The sequence below is a fragment of the Xiphias gladius genome, chromosome 15 (genome assembly GCF_016859285.1).
Source record: "Xiphias gladius isolate SHS-SW01 ecotype Sanya breed wild chromosome 15, ASM1685928v1, whole genome shotgun sequence".
Taxonomy (NCBI): domain Eukaryota; kingdom Metazoa; phylum Chordata; class Actinopteri; order Istiophoriformes; family Xiphiidae; genus Xiphias; species Xiphias gladius.
The window spans coordinates 32,662,732-32,684,942 of NC_053414.1; the positions used below are offsets into that span (position 1 = coordinate 32,662,732).

At 38.4% G+C, this 22,211-nt stretch overlaps 1 protein-coding gene across 2 annotated transcripts in view; it reads left to right on the top strand.

The window, feature by feature from the left end:
* Positions 1–6,842: 6,842 nt before the first annotated feature.
* Positions 6,843–22,211, top strand: part of LOC120799857 (teneurin-3) — a 106,427-nt gene continuing 91,058 nt past the window's right edge. For both annotated transcript variants that reach the window (XR_005708901.1, XM_040145303.1), the window contains exon 1: positions 6,843–7,414. Coding sequence is in view for 1 of the 2 variants with exons in the window: in XM_040145303.1 (XP_040001237.1) it covers positions 7,362–7,414 (53 nt within the window). In the remaining variant the exon portion in view is untranslated. The remainder of the gene's footprint in view (positions 7,415–22,211) is intronic.

A 22,211-nucleotide genomic window follows, 5' to 3' on the forward strand; every position in this document is an offset into this window, starting at 1 on the left:
TAAGGGTGTGGAGGTCTGAATAGTGGATGGGTAGCACATCTGACTTTGATGCAGAAGTCTACAGTTTGTGTCTCATCATGGACCTACATTTAAATTCACCTTTATACAAACTGCGACCGCAATCTTTTGCTAACATTAACCATACCATAATAAAATTGGAAAAGAAAAAGACGAAAAAACACATACTATAATGCCATGCACAGATACTGTAGAAAGTGAGAGTAAAAATAAAAAAATAAATAATTAAAGGTAATCCAAGGTTTGAGGAATTGTCCAATATCTATATTTTTTTCTGGTGATAAGATTGATCCACCTCCTGTAACCCAACTCCATGATAAAGCGGCAACACTTTCAATTTTCATTTTCACCATGCAAAAGTCTGCTAAAACTACATGTTCTAGATGTGTTATATTTGCAAATATGACCTTTGGTATTTATTGGTAGTAATTAAATACATACTAAAATGCATGGCACCAGATATCTTTCTTACCCACCAATAACTGTTACATACACCTGAGCTGAAATCAGTGGAGAGTGTATAATAGAAATAGCTGTATACGTGGCATGCCTAACAGTACCTCACACATAAATTAATATTGTCATGGCAGTTTTGAGAACCATGAACATCAAACAACACAGTTCAAAACACAAAGTTGTTGACCAAGTCTCTCTGCTCATTAAGCTTAGGCAGGGATCAGACTATATGATTGTTTTTGTCTTTCACGATGATCACCATGTCAGATTAGGCAATCATAGTGGCATAAATTCTTGCCGCATCTCTTTAGCGAGAGTGGTGACAGTACAAGTTTGACCCCGACCAGTCTTTGAGAACCATGAACATCAATCTTTTGGGAGGAGGGTCAAGAAATTGTAAACATGCAAGAAGTTGTAAACATGCTGTCAAGTGCATGCCGAAGCAACAGGTGGCGACATAACCCTAAGAGAGTGCTCTGTCATCCTATTGGTCACGGTGAAGGCACTCTTTGTAGGAGAAATCAAACAAGGCAGGAAAAGGAAAAATTCTGACATGCTAGACTTCAGGACATAACTGTCCTTCAATTATGTCACACTACAAGACCCATTCATCTTTCTGATGTTCATATTTGGGCTCGACATTGGAAATCTGTCGGCCATGACAACATTGTGTCAAATTTGTGCTGAATAAAAGCAGTCTGATCCCAGCCTTATAGGAAAAGAATGGACCCTCAATGATGTGGTTATTATGTTGGCCACAACGTGAATGCATAGCAAATGTAATTGTCTCTATGTGCAGAAAACCTTAAATTGATTATACATACACTAGCAAAGTGCATCAGGATCAAAATAAATAGAATAGTGAGGATTACCCGTTATGTATGGTAGAAAGAAACAAAGAAAGAAAGAAAGAAAACCTTAATGATCTCAGTGTCTAAAAGAGATAAATACACACACGCACTCAGCTAAGAAAACACATTAAAGCCCCCCAGAAGGCAAGTTCATCAAGGTATAGCCAGTGGTAAATTGATATATGAATGGGAATTTGTGCATGGTGTCTGTAAGTACATAGGTACATGGGAAACTGCGTTGACACAGTGACATCCCAGAGTGGTTTCAAATGTATTTTCATAGCTGTATTTGTGTCCATTTTCCTGTGAATGGAACATTCCTTCAATCAAGCCATCTAACCACTTGAACCTAAACCTAAAAATTTGGACAGAATATACCATATATATATATATATATATATATACATAGAGGAGAGAGAGAGAGAGAGAGAGAGAGAGGATAGAGGATTAACCAATTTTTACTGTTTCCATGACTTTCCATTAGCACCACCCTAGTCTAGGACAAACTACATTTGCAGCAGTGTGACTAGAGAGGCTCTCTGGAGTCTCCGTTCCAGCTTCAGAAGGCAAAGGCAATATTTCACTGGTTGTGAGGAGGAAAGATGTTAAATCAAACTAAAATGATGTAGCAATTGGTAGTAACTGTCAAAATGATCCTTAAATGATCCCCCTTAATGATCTCCAAAAAATGTGCATTATTGCCTTAAAAGTATTAATTTACTTATTGAGGTCAGACTTACAGCTGGATGTGTATGTCCATAGCATTGGTCATAAGCATATGTGCCCATGTGATTTGGGGTGATTTCCCAGTTGGCAAGGCATCGGTACATCCTCTCTGCCTGGGGAAAGAGGGAGAGAAGGAGTGAGAGAGAGAGAGAGAGAGAGAGAGAGAGAGAGAGAGAGAGAGAGAGAGAGAGAGACGGAAAGAAGACACACAAAGCAGCTACACAGGGTTGACATTGGCTTGTCCTAACACTTGACAGGAATGTGAAAGCATCTGTGGGTGTGTGTGTGTGTGTGTGTGACAAAAAAAGAGTTTAATGCTATATCATGTAGGCCATAGATTACTGACAAAATGACGAAACTTTTGCGTGTGCATGTTTGTATGTGGATGACAGAGAGAGCCTCATGCACTTCGCTGAGTGCACATTGGCAATGAATGTACATACAAGCATAACCCTTAGCCAAAGCTACACACACATATGAACACATACACTGACAGTGACACAGAGAGAATTTTCGCTTGAATACACACCTGTCCTTTCGCTCTATGGTACACAGCACACAGCCCGACCACAGCCTATGCTCGGTCTTTGCGTGTGTGTGTGTGTGTGCGCGTGTGTGTCAAAGGGCCTCCACGGTATTCATGTACACAGAAAGCTCCTCATAGGCCAAAAGTCCTGTACAACAGCCTTGCTCTCTTTCTGTCCCTCTGTTTTATTATTATTATTCTGTACTTTTCTTTCACACACTTTTGATCGCTCTCTCCCTGTTTTTCATTCTTACTTTCTTCATCTCTCTCTCATTCTCTCCCCAGGGTTCTCTCTCTTTTGACCCATAGGAGGAATAAATCTGCATGATTTTTCCTTCAGAAATATCCCCAGATGTATTGTGTCAGCGTGTCAGTGAGTCAGATTGTGGTGCGTCAGTGGGTGTTTCGGTGTTTGCATGTGGACACCTATGTGTGCACGCATGAGTCAGTATAGAGAAAATACAGAGAAAATAAAGGTGATAATGTAAATGAGGAATGTTTGATGTACATCAACATTATATTATCTGGGCTACAACTTGGTTGATCAATGCTTGATTTTTTTTTTCACTCCTATAACACATCATTTAATGTCCAATAAGTAAGGAAGGTGATTTATTGTATATAATATGTGAAATACTCCAGTTTTTTTTAGAGCAAAGTTATTCCCAAAAAGGACAGACGCATGGTGATTCTTTTTTCAAGCTCTAAGTTTAACTTTAAAACTATCACTGGAGCAGGCAGAGGTGACAAGGAAAAAACAGCTCATAAATATCAGGTGCCATTTGATTGCTCAGTTAAATCAGTTAGGCTGATGCTGCCACATGCCTACACAGCTCTGACAATAGACTCCTGTCTGTGGTTAGATTTAGGCTACAAAAGCGCCTTGGTTAACTTTAAGGAAAGATAGTGGTTTTGGTGTGTTTATAAACAGGCTGTGTCTCAAGTCACTGTGGACATTTTCTGTATCAAACCTGACCAGGATCTTTCCCTAACAAAGTGCTGTGAGAGTCTTAACAGAACCATAAAACAGTTTAATAATGCTGCAGTCACTACAAGCAGATACTGTAATGCGAAATCAGATATTTTGGTGGAAAACAAATAAAACATATGGTCACTGAACATTTTACTGATACATTCTTTTTCAACATTTTTGTGAATTGTCAGATTGATTAACATTTCCTCAATATGTTAATAGAAAACGTAACCTGGTCTGCAAAACATGTTCCTCAAAACATGCAAAATGGCAAAATTTGCTGTTGTCAATTATTAATTTCTAGGAGAAATTGGTTTGATTTGTGCAGTTATGTTTTTAAGAACACCACAACAGCTGTGAGCTTATTATGCTGTTATACGTGGTCTGTTTCAAGCCTTATTGTCAATCAATAACCCCTTGTTCAGGGCATTTCTTCTCAAAAATTATACTAGTTGTCCAAGAAAACCTACAGTGCAATTAATGTGTTCACATAAGAGGCCAGAAGCTTTTGTTTTAATGTGAAGAGCCTGGAAAAAAACAAAACAAAACAAAAACAACCAAACGTACAAACAAACAAAAAAAATAAAAAAACATACCAATAAAATTAGCATTAGGAACTAAATGAATAAAATTAAATACTATTGATAATATTGAAAGCCATTTGTCTGATCGAGCACCCACTGCTAGTGTTTTATCTTCCTAGGGGCCTGTTTCACCTCATTTTTAACATGCAAGTTGCAATTTGCAAAATGATATCATTTTTTCTCCCCTTACTTTTGACACATTTCACTAGTCAAAACTTGTGACTATTGATCTCATGATGATCCATGTTGTTACTGGAGGGCCCCTTCAAAAGTCTTTGCCATGACTTTTTGAAAGTCACAAGCTGATGGTTGCATTTTGTTGGCATCTAAGAATACCTTTTGTTGACCACATTCAACTTTTTCATGTAACAGTAACAGTATCCTTGGGATTTTTTTTTTTTTTTTTTTTTTTTAATAGTTTGGGCATTTTATGCCTTTTATTAGATAGTGCCAGAAATGACAGGAAATGAGATATAACAAATTGGCCAGACTTGGACCACATCCTTGGACTCTGGTACTTGAACTTTCAGTTCTAACCAGTGGTGTACTGGCCATTGAACATACCAGGACAAATCCCGGTTGGTTTGCCGCATCGGTGGGACAGTCAAAAAATCCATAAAGTTCTTACCGGCGATGTCTGTCTCTTTACTGGTCTTCTCTGAGTTCTAGACATTTCGGGTGCGCATTAGAGCATACTGCGTGTGTGTTCCAGGGCTGGGCTCACTGATCCGACCTGAGCACTCCCTCCCGCCAGTCCCAATGAATAGGTCCAGGGCTGAATCTCTCTTCCAGTACACCCCTGATTCTCACATCAGGTAACCATTTTGAACATGTCCTTGGCCGTATACAGCCAGATTACATTTCGAAGCAAAGTTTTTACTATTAAAACCAAGTCTGAGAAAACTGAGAAATGTACTAACACAATGTTTGTTTTTAATGGAAGTTGTTGAGAATAAGAAAAAAAAAAATAATGCCAGCCAGCCTCATCCATGAAAGTTGACCCTGGTTGAATCTTATTTTTGTATTTAATTTTTTGTACATACAGTGGCAATAAGTATGTGAACCCATTGGTATTACCTGCAATTAAGTATAAACTTGTCTTAAAATATGGTCAGTCTTTCATCTAAGTTACAACAATGAACAAAAACAATTTATTTTGACTAATTTAATAACACACAAATCCTTGTATTACTCTTGTCCATATTCTAGTGAATCCCTAAGTTAATTGGAGTTAACAAACTTGGAGTCCAATGGAAGCAAATCATTGTTATAAATACATTCTATAATTTGAATTATATCAGCAACTCAAAATCAAATTTTGAAATTTAATCACTACTGAATACTTACTATTAGAAATTAAATACCACTGAATGTATTGCACTGAAATATTTGACTTTGGACCCATCCTTCTGAATTTATGTGGTCTGGCTTTCACTTTGTCTAACACTCAATAGTCAATTTCAGGTTGTGAAATTGCAAAGGTGTGGTTGGATGGTATTACTAAGTAAAACTTTTTACAATTTCATGGTCACGCACAGTATTTAAGTGGAGAAATGCTGTGAAAATGACTTGTTATATTATCAAACAATATTATCTTCATTTTACATTATGATTATAAAAAATAATAGTATATTACCTTTGAGTATTTCAGCACATTTTCAATATGAGTTTTATGGGGAGATTGTTTTTCTTTTTTAAAAATTTGGTACAGATGTGATACTTTGATTTTTTTTTAAATAAATATATTATTATCTTTTGTTCAATTAATGAGTCTGTTCTGGAACTTTCTTCTTTTTTTTTTTTAATAGAATCTCAGATTTCAGGAAATCTCAGCCTCCTTCATTTACAATTAAACTTCGCCCGTGTCCCTATAAACCTGTCTACCCAGATACCATAATCCAAACCCTGTACTTTTTACTTTTGCTTACACATAAGCACACACACACACACACACACACACACACACACACACACACACACACACATGTGTATATATATATATATATATGTGTGTGTGTGTGTGTGTGTGTGTGTGTGTGTTTGTGTGTGTGCACATATATGTATATGTATCTATGTGTGTATATAGGTTATAGGCCTACACAAAGTACACAGTACTTTCATTTAACACTGTTGTTTAATTGAAAGACTCATTTGATGTCCTCCACAGTATTTATCCTTATACATTCCTGAATGGATGAACTAGTATGGCTGTGTGGTCAGTTTTGTGCTGTATCTTTTATGTGTGTGTATGTGTATAAACTGTCAGAGCAAAAGCGAAAAAAAAAAGCCTCATTAACCCGGTGTCTTACAATGTAGGCTACCCGTGCTGCTCTCCCCTCCGCCGTCACCTGTCTCAGTCAGGGCATGCAGTTCAAAGTCAAGGCTGACCCCCCACCACCCCACAACAATCACCCGTACCGATCATTCATTCACACACACTTACACACACACAGTCACTAGAGCACAGGCGCACGCCGGCACACCGGTAGAGACGTCAGGATTGGACGCAGCAGGGGATCCCCAGCATTCAGTTTCTGCCTAGCTTGGCGTATCATTATCTTTTAGCTGGGGGAGATACACTCTTACCGGCTCACACTTGCAGAGGGCGGCATTAACTGAGGAGGGTCTTGTTTCTCCCTTTTACCGGAGCGCGTTCCCCTCTCGGTCTCTCCAGTTTCTGTGTAGCAGACTGTTTGACTGTAGCTGTCGCCTGCGCCAGGCGGCCGGGACAGTGCGAGGAAAGGGCAGAGAGTAAATGGGAAAAGGTGGTTCACCTCCCGAGTGACTTGTTTTTCAAAAGAAAGGGAGGCTACGCGTTAATTAAATCCGTTTCCCCACCGTGGAGACTGGAGAATCTGCCATTTAGTCTGTCTTCATAACCGATACTTCTACCCTCATTTCACTTGTGCGTTGTTCTGACAGCCGCGCGCGCCGTGCCGCCCTGGACATATTCTAGTCTCGTTGAGTCTCTCTGAGTTGCTGTGCGCGCAGCTTTGCTTTTTACAAAGCATCCAATTTAAAATTTCTCCCTCCGCGGGTAAAGAGAGACGCAACACTTTTCCTCTGGCTTTCGAATTAAGCTCATTGGGAAGAAGCCGTTTAGAGAAAAAGGACGGTGCATCAACACGGTGTTGTAAATGCGCTTTTTGTAATTTTCAGTCGGCAAGTTAAACCAGGCGAGGAAGTTTTTCTGTGGAAAAAAAAGTGGAAGAAAAACAACCGGCTGCATGAAGGTGGCTGTAAACTGGGAGAGGAGGATCCCCACTACTAGGACGAGCAGGTAGGAGAGCCCCGACAAAAACACGAAACATGTCTAAAAAAGAAATCAAGAGAACAAAAATGTGATGATACAGGACAAATGTATTTGGACTGTGCTCGTAGTCTATCTGCCAAGCATTCCGAGGTGAACTTAATGTCCTACTAACGACAGATGCCAGTCTCTCCGTTAAAAATGGCAGATCATCGCTGCCCGGCATACCGAGACGTACAACATAAGGGAAGTTTTTAGAACAACAAAAATATCCTTAACGCCGCTTCACTTCGGCAGCAGTAAAAATAAGAGAACGCCACTTGTTTGATAAAGTTGTAACTTTTCGAATTGGCTGGCTTGTTTCCCAGCGTCTCGTAGAACGAGACGAGCGGAGGAGCCAGCAATGAGAACCTGTTCAAAAGTTGATTTTGCAGAAATCGGTTAAGCGCTTCTAAGCCAGTTAGCCATGTGCCGAACGGTGACCTGTTTCTTGAAAATTATGAGCAAGCCTTGAATCTTCCATCACTAGGCAGGTAGCCATTGCCGTTAAGTCAGAGTTAGTGAAGCGTCCTGCTTTCGAATGGTAAACACAGTGTTCTCCATGTATTTGAGATTTGGCTCGTTGGTAGATACACAGTTCATAACGTGTTTTATTGTACAAATTCAGAGACCGATACTCAGATTGTCTGATAAATGCGATCCGTTTCACAGTCTAGCCTTGTTATTTTAGTGTATGCGCTGGGAAATTTAAAGGTCAGATTAAGAGGAGAGGAGCTGGGCTTCGGAGTGGGCTGAGCAAAAGAAGAAAAACCAAATGAAACGAAAATACAAATGCATATCAAACTGATTGCAAGTGGGAAAAAAATGCCATTTATATCTGCCTACTAATAAGGGCCTTCTCAAATGTTTTCACGTACATGTTTCCAAATTGAAAAGACAATTTAGTATACAAATTTCCAATTTGATTTAATAAATATCCTCACTGCTGTATGGAAACATGTTCACTGCTGACTTTATTCATTCTTTTTAGAACTGGGGAGGTACTGTAATACAGGTGAAACCTTTTATTATAACTGTCTTTCTCCTGCAGTCTGTAACTGTGACAATTACAAAAACCAGGGGCATATGATATGATAGATTGTTACAATTCGAACAGTTTAAACTCTGTTCTGGTGTAGATTACAAATAAGCCCCCACTTTGTGCCTGCGGTAAATTTTAGGGAATAACCTCTGATAGACTCTTGTCTTATCTCGTGACTGTGGGGAAGGTGTGTGTATGTGTATGTGTGTGTGTGTGTGTGTGTGTGTGTGTGTGAATGCGAGTAAAAGGTAAAGGTATGAAATATTGTAATCACAGGAATTCACACTAGAGAGGGCAAAAGTGGTAAGGTAGACATTGAGTGGCTTTCGCTCAAATTGTACTTCACATTTCCTGTCTCTTGCATTTCCTGTGGCTCTGTTTGGGCAGTTAACCCATGTAGATCCTGTAATGTTCTTATTTACCCTCATGTATAATGTACAACAGGTATTTTTGCACTCTGTAGTTTTTACAAATGTGCACTCTATTTTGTATATTTCTCACACTTAATTTATGAACTTACCCACTGCTTTGACCTCTAATTGCAGTGAAGTGTGACACTTTGTCTTGCCTTTTCTTCTTCTCTGTGGGTTTTCAAATACAGACTGCATGTCCTTGGTCTCTTGACAGCACTCGAAGACAGGTACTAACAATATCTTTGTCCCATTCAATTATTATGCTTTGGGATAAGTACATATGTTGTTAAAGTTAAATTTCATGGAAAACCTTGCACAATAATTTATGGAAATAGTAGCAGAATTGCAGCACTCGTCTTCAGAAACTGGAGCTTCTGTAGTTACTGTACAACACTAGTGGGGCTGTTACTAGGGGAACTGTGAAAGGGAAACCTGTGTTAACAGTGACCTTGAGTAAAATAATCCATAAAAAAAACTCTTATCTTTTTTTTATTAAAAGAAATCTCCAAATCACTATTGTTGTTTTTGATGCTCTTTGAATCTGGCTGTTTTTGCACAGCGAGTGCCATTGATAAAATGGTATTGATTAATGAATGTGGAGAATTTGGGTTGTTAAGTTCACTATACATTTCATAATTATCATCATTTCACACTCATCATGAGACATGTGATAAAATGGCTGTAGTTGTCCGCTTGTATGGGAAAGGAAGTGTTGTATAGGGGTATATAATTGCTGCTCACATTGCAATGTACATATATTCAGAGATTTACTGTAGAGTGATATATTAATATAATACTGATACAGTGTTCTGAGTCTGGATACTATGTGCATCTAGAAACTGGCTTATATGTATGAACATGTGTGATACAGATTCCACAGTTTTGTCATGTATGTTTTGTCTTTTCATTTTCAGTGGCTGTATTATACCAAACAAGGCTGTGGTACTGTTCTTCAAAGAAAATCTCTAACCCTCTACAATCTCTACTGTAGAGGCGTTAAATGGATATTTACTGGTACCTTAAGTACAAAAACTGTCCATTTTAATTTGTTAAATTAAGTATTAGTTATAGCAAACAGGCTAAAGAAGAAGGTAAAATGAATTGGGATTTGTGTTAGCAAAGACACTGTAGCATTGTGGTAGTGTATTGTACACCACTGTTAGTTTCACAGATGGCTCGGGCAGCCTCCTCACTAAACAGAAGAAGAAGTGAGCAGATTGTAATTTAAACAGATATTTTGTATTATTGCTTGAGAAAACACTGTTGAAAACATTTTGTACTTAAAACAATTTTGTGTGACAATTCCAGGTTTAATAGAACAGATAACAGACAGGTATATGCCAGCGTATGGGTTCAGATTAAATGATATTAAATGCAGTATTCAGTACATACCAATTAATACTATTTCTTTTGCAGCACAATTTTTGGGATGATGGAAAGTTAAGAAATGTTTTCAGAGAGTTATTTCCGTTCACCTGTAGGTATCATTGGTATGGGCAGAAAAGCTATCTATTTACCTCTATTTTTATATTACTTTTACACCATCGTTTATGGATTTGACCATGTTTTAAAACATGAGAAGCTCTGTGAATAAGGTTTTAACAAGAGTAGAAACACTTACAAAAAAGCATTTATCCATCATTGGACACTATAACAATACGTAAATTCAGAATGAAATTACTTTATGGTCTGCAGCTCTTAAAAGAACAATTTCAGCTTTTTTTACGTGTTAGATTTTTGACATTTTTCTTGCCTTCTAGGCAGGCATTTGCCACAGTTTATTTTCTTACAGTACACCTGGACAATCCTCTGAAAATGGATTCCATTCCGTTTTTTGTTACATATTCTAATATAGTTCATGCTGGTTATTTTTTTTATGTTTAACTGGTTGATCAATAGTTGTCCCACACATGACTATAGTACCTTCAGACTGACCACATTACAAGTAGTCTAAGACTGCAAAACATCTATATCTGATCTTTCTGTAATTTTGCCATGTTGTTCTCTGGCAAGCCAGCAATTTAAGACTTTTCAGTCATCGAAAGTCATTGTGAATGACTGTATCAGGTCCAGAATGTCTTGATTTGGCCTTTGATTTTGCAGAGGAGAAATATATTGTCTGTGGACGTACGCTTCTTATAAGTGCAACACTGCCATGTATTTACGGTGGGTTGGCTTGGCCACAGGGCAATCAAATGATTCTAACATATAAGAAATAAACTCGTTTTTAAAGAAATCAGCAAATTGGATGAACATTTTATGCTCAATATGCAAATATTTAAAATAAATAAATAAATAAATGTTTGGGTAGGAGCACTCCCTGGACTCAAAGTTTGTTTGTTTGAGGTACTCTTTGGATGGGATACATGTAGACAAAAATCCATTAAAGCCCCATTGCACTCTCTTTTTTAAACAATTGAAATACCTTTTATTTTCATAACATGGTCATGATAAACCTAAACGCAAACAGATACGTTTCGGCATCGAGCCTACATCAGGGAGTTTTGACTCCCCTCCAGGTTGATAAAATCCCTCGGTTTACACTGACTAAAATCTCACACTAGAACGCCAGATTGCACTCTTTTCAAACTAAATCCTTTTTGGCCACGCACCTGTCTGAGTTGCGTGTGCTGCAGTAATTGTGTGGGGACTAAAGGCTTCTGCATGTGAGGCGTTTAGGGAATAGCGGAAAATTGTAGCATCTACACGATTGTCTGCATGTGAGGCGTTTATGGGGCATCTGTAAATTCTAGATACAAAAAAAAACCTGGTTTACATTGTCCCCCTCTAAACTGCATGAGTCTCTGCATGCACATCGTCACACACAGCACCGCCCACCACCACATGTAAATTTTCATCCTGTGGGAAACACTGGATAGGTCTATTTTTATTTAATATAGGCTACTTATTTTAAATAATTTTTTATTAACATGCTTTGCAGCTGTATATTTTCAAACAGGGAAAAAACTCTGTCTTTGCATTTTATTTTGATCACAGTCAGTTTTGATAAAAGTACTCGGGGTATCTCATGTTTAAGTCATGTCGCCTTGACTTACAACTGAACATTTAGCCCACTAAGTAGAAAAAAACAAGATATACATCATGTACCGCCATTCAGCCAAAAAATACTGAGATGTGATTTTTGGTCAGTATAGCCCACCCCTAACACACACATGCGCATGCACACACACACACACACATTACTGGATGATAACAGCAAGATATTGTGTGTGTGTTTAGCTATTTATGTTGCCATTCTGTGCATTTAACAGAACTAAGTGACTGTGTGTGTGTGCTTGTTGTATGCTTGTGTACGGGCTTGAAAGAATGCTGTGTTTGTGAATTCCTGTGCATATGCACCCTTTGGGCGCTTTCTACTGTATGTGTGTATTTTCAATAATTACCATGAGAGCCCTCAAACTGAAGATTCATCCGCATAGTGTGTGTGTGTGTGTCTGTGTCTGTGTGTTTATGCATGTGTGTTTTATCCAGGGAGTGCTCAAACTGAAGATCCAGCTGATGAAAGCTACCTGGAGCTTCATAAATGGACTCTTTGTCCAACAACAGAGCCTGTGTGTGCGTTTGTTTGTATGTTACTAAGCCTAAATCTTAGCTGAAAATTCGGGGGAAACAAAATATTTTAATTTTTCCTCAGAGTTTCGTGAGGGATGCTGAAACCCATGTTTCAGGCACCTAATGCTGCCATGCGTCTGTTTTGTGATTTGGTACAGAAGTCCTCAGTTTTGACAGCTGAGTTTGTAATTGTAGTTAAGTGAAATGAATTAATAAAGCTTTCATTGTAGGGTATTGACGATATTGTTATTTTTGAACTAAAAAAAAACACCACAAGCTGGATAGCTATGTCTGCGACATATTGTATTTAACAAAATATTAAAATATTTCATTTAACAAAAAATATTTGCATATCCCCCTCTGAATAAAAGGAGAACCTGTGTCTCGGAACTGTTTTACACAGCAGCGTAGCGTAAGTGACAAAATTGCCGTTAATTGGCATTCACAGTTGCATTCAGCACATTGTAGAAATTAATGGAAGTCAACAAATTATCCTGTAAATTTTTATAAAACCCGATTTTGTGTTGTGTGTGTATGTGTGTGTCTATGTGTAAAAGGTGTGCAACGGGTGTATATTCATCAGGTACTGATTGCATTTATGGAGTGTTCTAGTTTTGTAAACTGTACATTGCATAGTGTGTTAAAGCTACTGTAAATAATGATAGTCATTCCATTAGATGCAGCTTTAAATGGGTTACTACTGGGGACATGGAACTTGAGCAGTGGACAGGTTTGATCTCTTCACCCTTGCACCAAAAAATAATGTTTTTAACCCACACAAGCATGGCATTAATTAATTGCCGAATTTAAAGGACTCTTTCAGTTGATGTAGATTTAGTGAGGCTTACCTGATATTACCACACAACACACACAACATAGTAAGATTGTCTCCCCTTCCTCTCACTGACACACAAAGTCAGTTACTCTCACTTTTGCCTTTTCAGCCATTCACACATATGCAGAAACACACACTTGTATTATTGATATTATCGGACATTAACTGCAACACTTTACCTCACATGTTTGTGGAGTGTTTGTGAGAGTGAGAGAAAGGGAACAATTGTGTGATTGAGTGTTGGTGTAAATACAAAATCGATAAAATACATTTTTTTGGACGATAATTGGCCGTTTCACACTAATGCAGATACATAGCAAAAATCACATTGGAGAAATGCTACAAATCTGAATTCTTTTTTTATACATGATGACTATTCACACTATTCACATTCAACATTTTTGACACTTGTATAATGTGCAGCAAGAGCAACGAATGTATGTTTTTTAATGAGAAAGAGAATAAAAAGTGCAGGGGTTCATGACATTTCAATAATGGTGGTTTGATCGTCTCATCTATGGTCTGGTTGTGGCCAGTGCTGAGAGGGAAAAAAAAAAAGGATGTTGTTTTCAGAAGTGTACAAGCATTTGCAATATGGATGTACAAATTGTGTGCATTTATGTTTTTACTTTGACTATCAAAAATGGGTAAAAATCAGATGAAAGATTTGATAAAGACTGAGGAGATCAAAATTATTAATTTTGTTTTGCATCATTTTATATTGAGACCTTTAAAGTTGTTTGACTTTAAGTCTCATATCAGAATCAGAATCAGAAAAAATTTATTGTCCACTGCCAGGCAAATGAAATTTGTCTTTGACCTAGCTCACACAGTTCACATATTATTAAAAACATACAAGATACTGGTAGAACCAGCTGCTTTACTGTCATTGCAAAGCTGCCATCAATATCAGCAGAAAAAAATGTGTCCTCATTAGGGGTGGGTGATATCTCAAATATACCTGATGTATTGTGGTTTGTCCTACGTGGGATGTAGTAAATGACTCTACCACCAACATCGAGTGCAAATTGTCATGTAATTTTTTTAAGCTGCCAGCATCAGATTCGCTTTGGCGTTTCGCTTCTCTCGCTCTCTCCTATGACTCGCTCCCTCTGACAAACACAAAAAGAAAAAAAAACTAATGCATAGTTCACACACACTCACCTGCCCATCCAGACCACTCTCCTGGGCTAGTGTGAGTGACCTAAACAGGTGAAACATGTGTTTTTTATATCTGGAGGGAACAGGGAAAGAGCCTGGAGAGAGAGAAAGAAGTGAAGTACCAAAGTGAGTTCATAATTGTTGAGTTCGGAAACAGTAATAGAAGATGGAGGAAGACGAATTGGTTCCGAAAATAAAAAAAACAGCACTGGATCCAAATTTTGTTTCACTATTTGAAATGCCACCCACTACTAAACGAAAAATCCATGGAACTCCGCATGTCCACATCTCACTTTGATGATACATACAGTCACACCTGTATGATGATTCTAATAGTCCGTTCAACACATGTCTGCATTGAGACATTTTTGTTTATATTCATTAGTGATTTCTGTTGGAACGGACTCACATTCGAAAAAGGGGGGAAATTACAACCAAGTTAAATTTGTGTTTATTCAAACCAGGCAACTACACACACAGGGTTTTAACAGCTGTTAATTGAAAATAAATAATTGCATGACGTAGGCCTACATACTGTAGCCTAGTTCTATAGAGCTCAAGCTCAACAAATACCCTTAACAAAAACAGAGCTGAAAGCAACAAAAAAGTGTATTCAACCTGAAACCCCGAGAGAGACATTCCAAAACATAAATTATACCGTATTTATACCATATTTCCTCAAATAAAAATCGGTAGTCAATTAAAAGCTGTGTCTCCGATAATGGTTGGACACAATCAAAACAAGGCTGTCCCCCAAATACAGGCCCGGGAAAAACAAGGGTGGATAAACTCTCAACGTAGTGTCATCTACTGTTATACACTTTGTTGTAAGAGAATATTTACAAGGAATGTACCAAGCATGTTTTACAGGGTTCAAACTGACACAGTTTGATTCATTCATTCTCATTCACTTTGCCTAGTCATCATTTAATCAGTCCAGCTGTTGTTGGATGTGGTATGCCTGCATATATTTCAAAATAAATGCCTAGTTTATTAAAGAAGGGTTTCTGTCCACTGAAAAGTTAGAGTGCTAGACAAGTTTTGAGTTTGTATTAACAGTGTAATGCAGTAACTTTAACAGGGCATACGGGAGCTCACTCAATAACACAGGAGCAGTTTGTGACTGTGGATGTCCAAAAACACACAAAGATGGCATTGCTTTTAATGTAACCAGGCATACAGCAACATGTGTGCGTGCATAATTGTAAAAAGTCATTGCCACCGTGCACTGAAAGTGTGGGTCTCTTGCTGGCTGTTTATTTCCACACACACACACACACACACACACACACACACACACACACACACACACACACACACACACACACACACGCATACATACATACATGCACACACACACACACACTACACCAAAAATGTCAAATGTAGTGTTTTTCAGCACATTAGCGGTATGTGTCTCTTGGTTGCTGTTGGTTATAGTAAAAGCAGTCTAATTGGTGAAGAAAAGTATGCGTATTTGCTGTTGTACTGTAGTCTGTGTGTGTAAAATCTCAACCCAAAAGGAAGTTGGGAAGTGATATATTGCTTGGACCAACATGAACATACATTGCAAATGTGTCTATTAGAGAACACTTCACTGCTTCTTCAACATTTACCACCTTTGACTTCTATACTCAAATTTTTGCTTTCATTCTTTGTTAATCTCTTCTCTCACTTTCCTGCGGCCTCTCTAATGTGAACATCAGCCACACCATGGCTTTGCTTCTGTCCTTGACTGTAGAGCTTATATGAGTAAAAAATAATTCTTCCTTTTGACTGTGAAGCAAATTAATCTTATACACAAGACGTGCCAACTTTAGGTGGATATTAAATAAATAAGACATTACAAATTATATAATCATATGATTAAATCATTTAAAATAATTCAAGTGCCTTGAATCTCTATCTCTATCTAAATACACAGGCAGAACTTTTTTACATTTTTATCTTCTAGAGTGCACTCGATTTTCCAGTGGTGCCATGCTGCAAAAAAGGTCCCTAAATGTTAAAGTTGATTAAAAGAAGATGTTGTTAATATTTAGTTATGAATTTACATATATAGTTTCATTGAATTGTGTTTGTTTTGACAGTATTCTCTTGCGAACACACCATAAAACCAAACAGAATTACTTTCAGATTACAATATTTACAGATTATTTTGTCTCTGAAAGGTGCTTTTGTGCTACACTAAATTTCTAAATGCTAGAGACACAGCATAGACCTCTCCAATCATGTTTGTAAATCGGCGATCTGCCATTTTGTGACTCTCATTGGCACAGCTCTTTACATACAATTTATGATTGGTCGAGATAGTCTATATGGCTGCCATCAGTTTCATTCATCAGGTGACAGTTTTTTTACTGTAAATAATAGATGAATAATCACTGATTTATCTTTTTTTTTTTTTGTTATATCTAAAAATAACATCAGGTTCCATGATGGATTACAAAGCCGCTGGCAGGATTATAATCGCAAACAACGGCTTCAACAGTACACTTGCAGGACAGGTTTTAAAGTCACTACATAGATCTGTTACAGAAACATTGATTAGTGGTATCAGACAAGTGCTTGTCCACTCGTCGGCAAATGGATCAACCAAACTGATTATTATGAAATGTTATTTCATCATTCATTTTCATAATAACCAAATTTTGTTGGATATACCATTATTTCCTTACGGACATTTTTTAATGCTCTTTTTCAACAGTCTGTTTTTTTACATTGGGATTTTTCCCCGTGACACTTTTATTTCATGTCATAAAATAAAATTTCATGTCACTTTTCAAGATAGTGGTGTTGTCCTTGCCCTCTCACCTTTCAGCCAATCTCATGCCCTCTGCCTCTTAAGCAAGCAATATCAACAGCTGCTATATATTTAAACAGCTTGCTCTTGTAAGAATAACAGCAATGTTAACAGTAATATTGAATCCATCAAGTAGAGGCTGGTCATGTACATAAGCAGTACACAGGCAAGGTAACTAAACATCTTTAGCTTTCAAGCCTTATCTTAACTAGGCTGCCCATCCTACCTACTCAGCTAGCTAACTATCTAGGCTGGCTTTTGAGCTTGGATTATTATTCAGCATCATAGCGAAGAGCCAGTGTTAAGTGTTAGCTAGCTCCTGTTGGCTTTCGCAAACACAGGAAGAGGCTCATTGTCTTATTGAGTTGCACGAGTTATTAGCGAGTTATTTGTCATTCTCTTAGGAACATTTGTAGAACATATGTGCCTCTTCTCGGTACATGTTTACTGAGAAAAGGTACAAATGCAAGGATCAGTCTTGGGATTTTAAGAATTGATATTCAAATAAAAATTTTAATTCAGTGGAATATTGATATTTTTATCTAGCCCTAGTGCTATACTGCCTAATAGCATATTAAGACCAACGCAGTGACCCGAATCTGCGGTCCATCAGTCAACCCTCCTTTCACCCCTGGTTGCATGCTTGTTTGATGCTGCCCAGCTGTGGAAATTAATTGTGTGATACCAATTTATAACTAGCCTTGTTTCCATCAACGTATTTTTATGCACATTTTGAAGTATCACATCAGAAAAGGTAGATGGAATGGGCAAAAATCGAAACAACTTCCTCAATTGCACAAAGAAATTTTTACACCTACTTTGAAGTGGTGTTTGCCTTTTTTGAAGAGGTGGTAATGCAATAAATGGGAGATGGAAACACCTTTTCCAAATAAGTTCTGAGATAGCGAACATTTAACTCACATGACTAATCAGCTGTTTACAGTTCTCGAGAAAAAGAAGAAGAAGAAGAAGCTGTTTCTGGCATCTTTCCGTCAGCATGAAACATGGCCAATTATGTTTCTTCTTCTTCTTCAAGGGTTTTTGGCATCTGGCAAACAACTTGTTTTGATTCTGTTTTGCAACTTCTACTTCCTCTACTCTGTTTATTACAGCCATGAGTAATGTCATCTGTACTGCCACGTTCTGATGACACTATGCAACCGAGTTTATTTGCTCCATACCAGTTAATGGAAATGCACCAATTTCGCTTTTTTTCCTTTTCTTTTTTGCGACATTTCAAAACTTCACTTAAAATTAGTTTGGCAATTATATGGTAACACAGCAAATATCATTTAACCAACTACTCACAAAGAAAGATTAAGAGGAAAGGAAAAACAAAGACAAAGAGGGTTTGAAATAGAAAGCATCCATGTGTTAGCTAGAGAGATGGAGCATATGTATGGACAGAGAGAGGGGGAAATGAAACAAGTTTTTGGGAAATTCTCTGCTTGAGGTTTATTGAAATTTTTGGAATCATTCCTGATGGCAGTGTCTCTAAAGCCTATACCAACAAGAAAAAAAGGCAGTTTCTGTAATGATTTGTTGAATAAATTCAGATCAATGTTTGGTTTTACCCTCCCATCATTTTGCATTTTAACTGTAGACTATGTTCTTGTCAGTATCACTTACAGAACATTTGGCATCTTTCTCTAGGTGAGAAATAGTTACTGCTGTAGAACACTGGTTGACTCCACAGAAATTGTTGATAGTATAACCACCAATTATCACCACACCCTGTTGGGGTGGGAGCTGGAACTGTAGGGCATACGTTTTTTAATAATGTACTCAGGAGAAGGACACACACTAAACCTAGTCACCAGTCACGGTAGAGACCACTACAGTCAGGGTGTGTTTGGTAACCTGTCTTTGTGTAAGCTCTCTAGTTTATTGGCAAATTAACCTCTATTATCAGGGTAATTTTTCTGTGGCATTTGGATGGACTGATAAGGCTTTTGTTTCAGCTGTTTCTTATGGGTGTGGATGGCGTAGGAAAATGGATGACAATCTCTTGTGGGAGTTCCAGATGGCAGGAGAGGAAGGTCAGTTACAGCCTGACCATACCAGTGAGCTCACATTGACCTGCACTCAGAGAGCTGGTGGACTCAGCAAAGGTTAGTGCCCCCCAGTGGCAGAAGACAGTGGGAAGCTGGAGCATGGCAGAAGGTGACAGCAAGTGCTGTTTTGACATGTTTGAAACCTTGGCACTACACTCTTGCTGTTTGCATCTTGTATGCAAAGTTACTGTTAGTAATGCAATTTGAGGTAGTTTAGCAATGGCAGAGCAGTTTAGATAGTAGTTACCAGACTAGTGAGGTGCTATAGCTTGATATACTGTAGATCCTCACTTCTGCATTGGCCTTTTTTTGATTTGAGATTCAGCATTAAAATGTAGATTAATTAAAATTGTTCATAGCTTTACCTTTTTATTAGTGGCTTTTGTTCTTCCACCAATAGTGCTTGGCATTATCCAAGTCTACAAACATACATTTCATATCTTTTAGGGTATCTATTTATATACCCTTTTTATTGAAAGCGAAAAGGAGTTATACATGACAACACATCAGCATATTTTACAGAAAGTAAAATTCCTCCAACACTATCCCAAAATGAAATACTGTACCTATTTCCAGCATGCCTGGAATCTAGATCCATTCCCTTTTCTCTGGGCCCTATTTTAATCAGGTACATAGTGTTTGGTCTTGGATGCACAGAATGTGGGCACTGCAGGGTCTGGTTGAAGTGGATTATGGATCAGAGAGTGCGATGATTAATAAATACACTCTCAGCCAGTCACATCAATGGTCTCATTGCTCTGACACACCTTTTCCAATCATAGTGATGCATTGTATCACAACAAATGGAAGGACACTTCTTAAGGAATCATATTGTTGTCTGAGTGGTGCAGATCGGCACGATGTGAGCACACAGCATTAAACAACTTGCTTTTTTGCAGTAAACTAGTACAATGACCATGGAAATAAATACTAAATAAATTGTTTGTACTTTATCTCCAGTTGTTAATTTACACATCATATTGTAAAATTTGATACAGCAGCATTTGCACCGTAATGCTTTTGAATAATAAAGCATTGAAACAGGCCTATGACACACAGGAATAATGAGCCAGTAATCCGGCATCTCCTGTATAAACAGTAGTATACCAAGTTATAAGATACCTATCTGTGTAGCTGTATGTTGGGTAGCATTATTGGAGAGGTTGCCAAAAAGTCAAGCTCAAATTAATTTGACCTAACACATACTTTGGTCTAATTAAGTCAAACACAATCCATGTAACTTAATGTTGGGTACAAGAGTCAGAGAGTGTCTTACCCTTCAGTGTAGTCTATGTATTTTCCTGTGGTGTCATATAACTGAACTACTATCTTGATTGTGGTATGACTGTGGTATACTGTGGCTCCAGTTCTGTGATTATTCTGAAAACCCTCTCCCGAAACAATACCAATGGGATTGATGTTCTTGTACACAAATTTTGCTATCATAATGGTGGTGGCCTTTTTACGAACTTCTGGCAAGGCAGTTAGAAAATTAGCCAGACAGATGAGGTTGTTTAGTTGTTGTTGCTCCACCTGATCTGGTGCCTGTGCTGCCTCACTTGGGTGGCAAGCTAGCAGGGGAGTCCTCAAATTTGTTGTTGTTGTAGAGTAAGGCAGCTGCTTTTACAAAGATTGCAAACGGGTCATTTTGCCATTCACAAAAGTAGAACCCAAAACTCCAACACACTGTTCTCTCTCAGATTACGTGGCGAGCTGCGCCTTTAAGGATGCACCCCTTCACACACACATACACACACACACACACACACCCCTAGACCAATGAATGGCTGATTTCAAAAAGCAATATGGCATGTATTCACAAGCTGACACACATTGTTGTCCGTCCTTAGCCTGCCAACCCATGGCAGCATATAAAAATAAATCTGTCGTCTGATTAGGCTGCCGTCCTCACTGTCCAGATTCAGCTTCTCTCACTCATTAGCCATTTGTTCATCAGTCATCTGTTCATTGCCTTGGCCGCCTGCTGCCTCATATGAAACTGCAAACAGGAGGTAACGACAGGGTTTCCTGCAGCACATTACGCAGCTGCAAAACTGACCAGAGGTCTCACTCTGACCTCTGCAGAGGTAAAGAGGAAACCAAGGAGATCTCGGCTAAGCAGAGAACGTTTAGAAATTGACACAGACTGAGAAACTGACTCTAGGGTTGTGATGAATGGGAGAAACCCCTACTGGCACCCCAGCTCAACAGCCAGTGACCACTACATAAAGAGTGGCACCCCAGATTGAAAGGTATTTGGCTGACAGAGAGATGGCAATTGGTATGGCAGCACATTGTAGTGAAACTGTAGGATAATACCTGGACTCTGCCAGGCGTAGTTCTTTCATCCCAAAGCCTTGCCTGTCCCGCAGTCCTGGGACAGGATTTCTGGAGCTTCAGTGGGCTGTAAAAGGATGTTGGACAGATGTTTTATTGATGTAGGAAGGACAGCAAGAAAAAAATATTGCTTTGAGGAGGACACTAACAACTTTACTGATTAGACTTGGAAGTGTAAAAATGTTGCACAAGGCAGTTGAAACACCTCAGTTAGATGGAGGCAGAAAGAGACAGTTCTATGGCCTGCAACAGAGGAATGTAGATGTGTGCATCTCATCATTGGACCAATCGAATGTTCTGGCGCATGAACTCTTTGTTACTCAGGACATTCCAATTAAACAAAAATCCTACTGAGTCTCCCCTGTGAAACTCAAGGTGATTAAGGAGCTACTGGAGGAAATGGCTGCTGACATTTGGCTTGGGCATCTCCTATGGTCCTCATTCCTAAAAAGAATGGTGGGAAGCCCGGATTTTGTGTGAATTACTTTAAACTTAATGCAGTGACATATACTGATGCTTACAATACAGGACATCCTAGACTCACTTTATGGCTCTGTTTTCTCCCCCAAT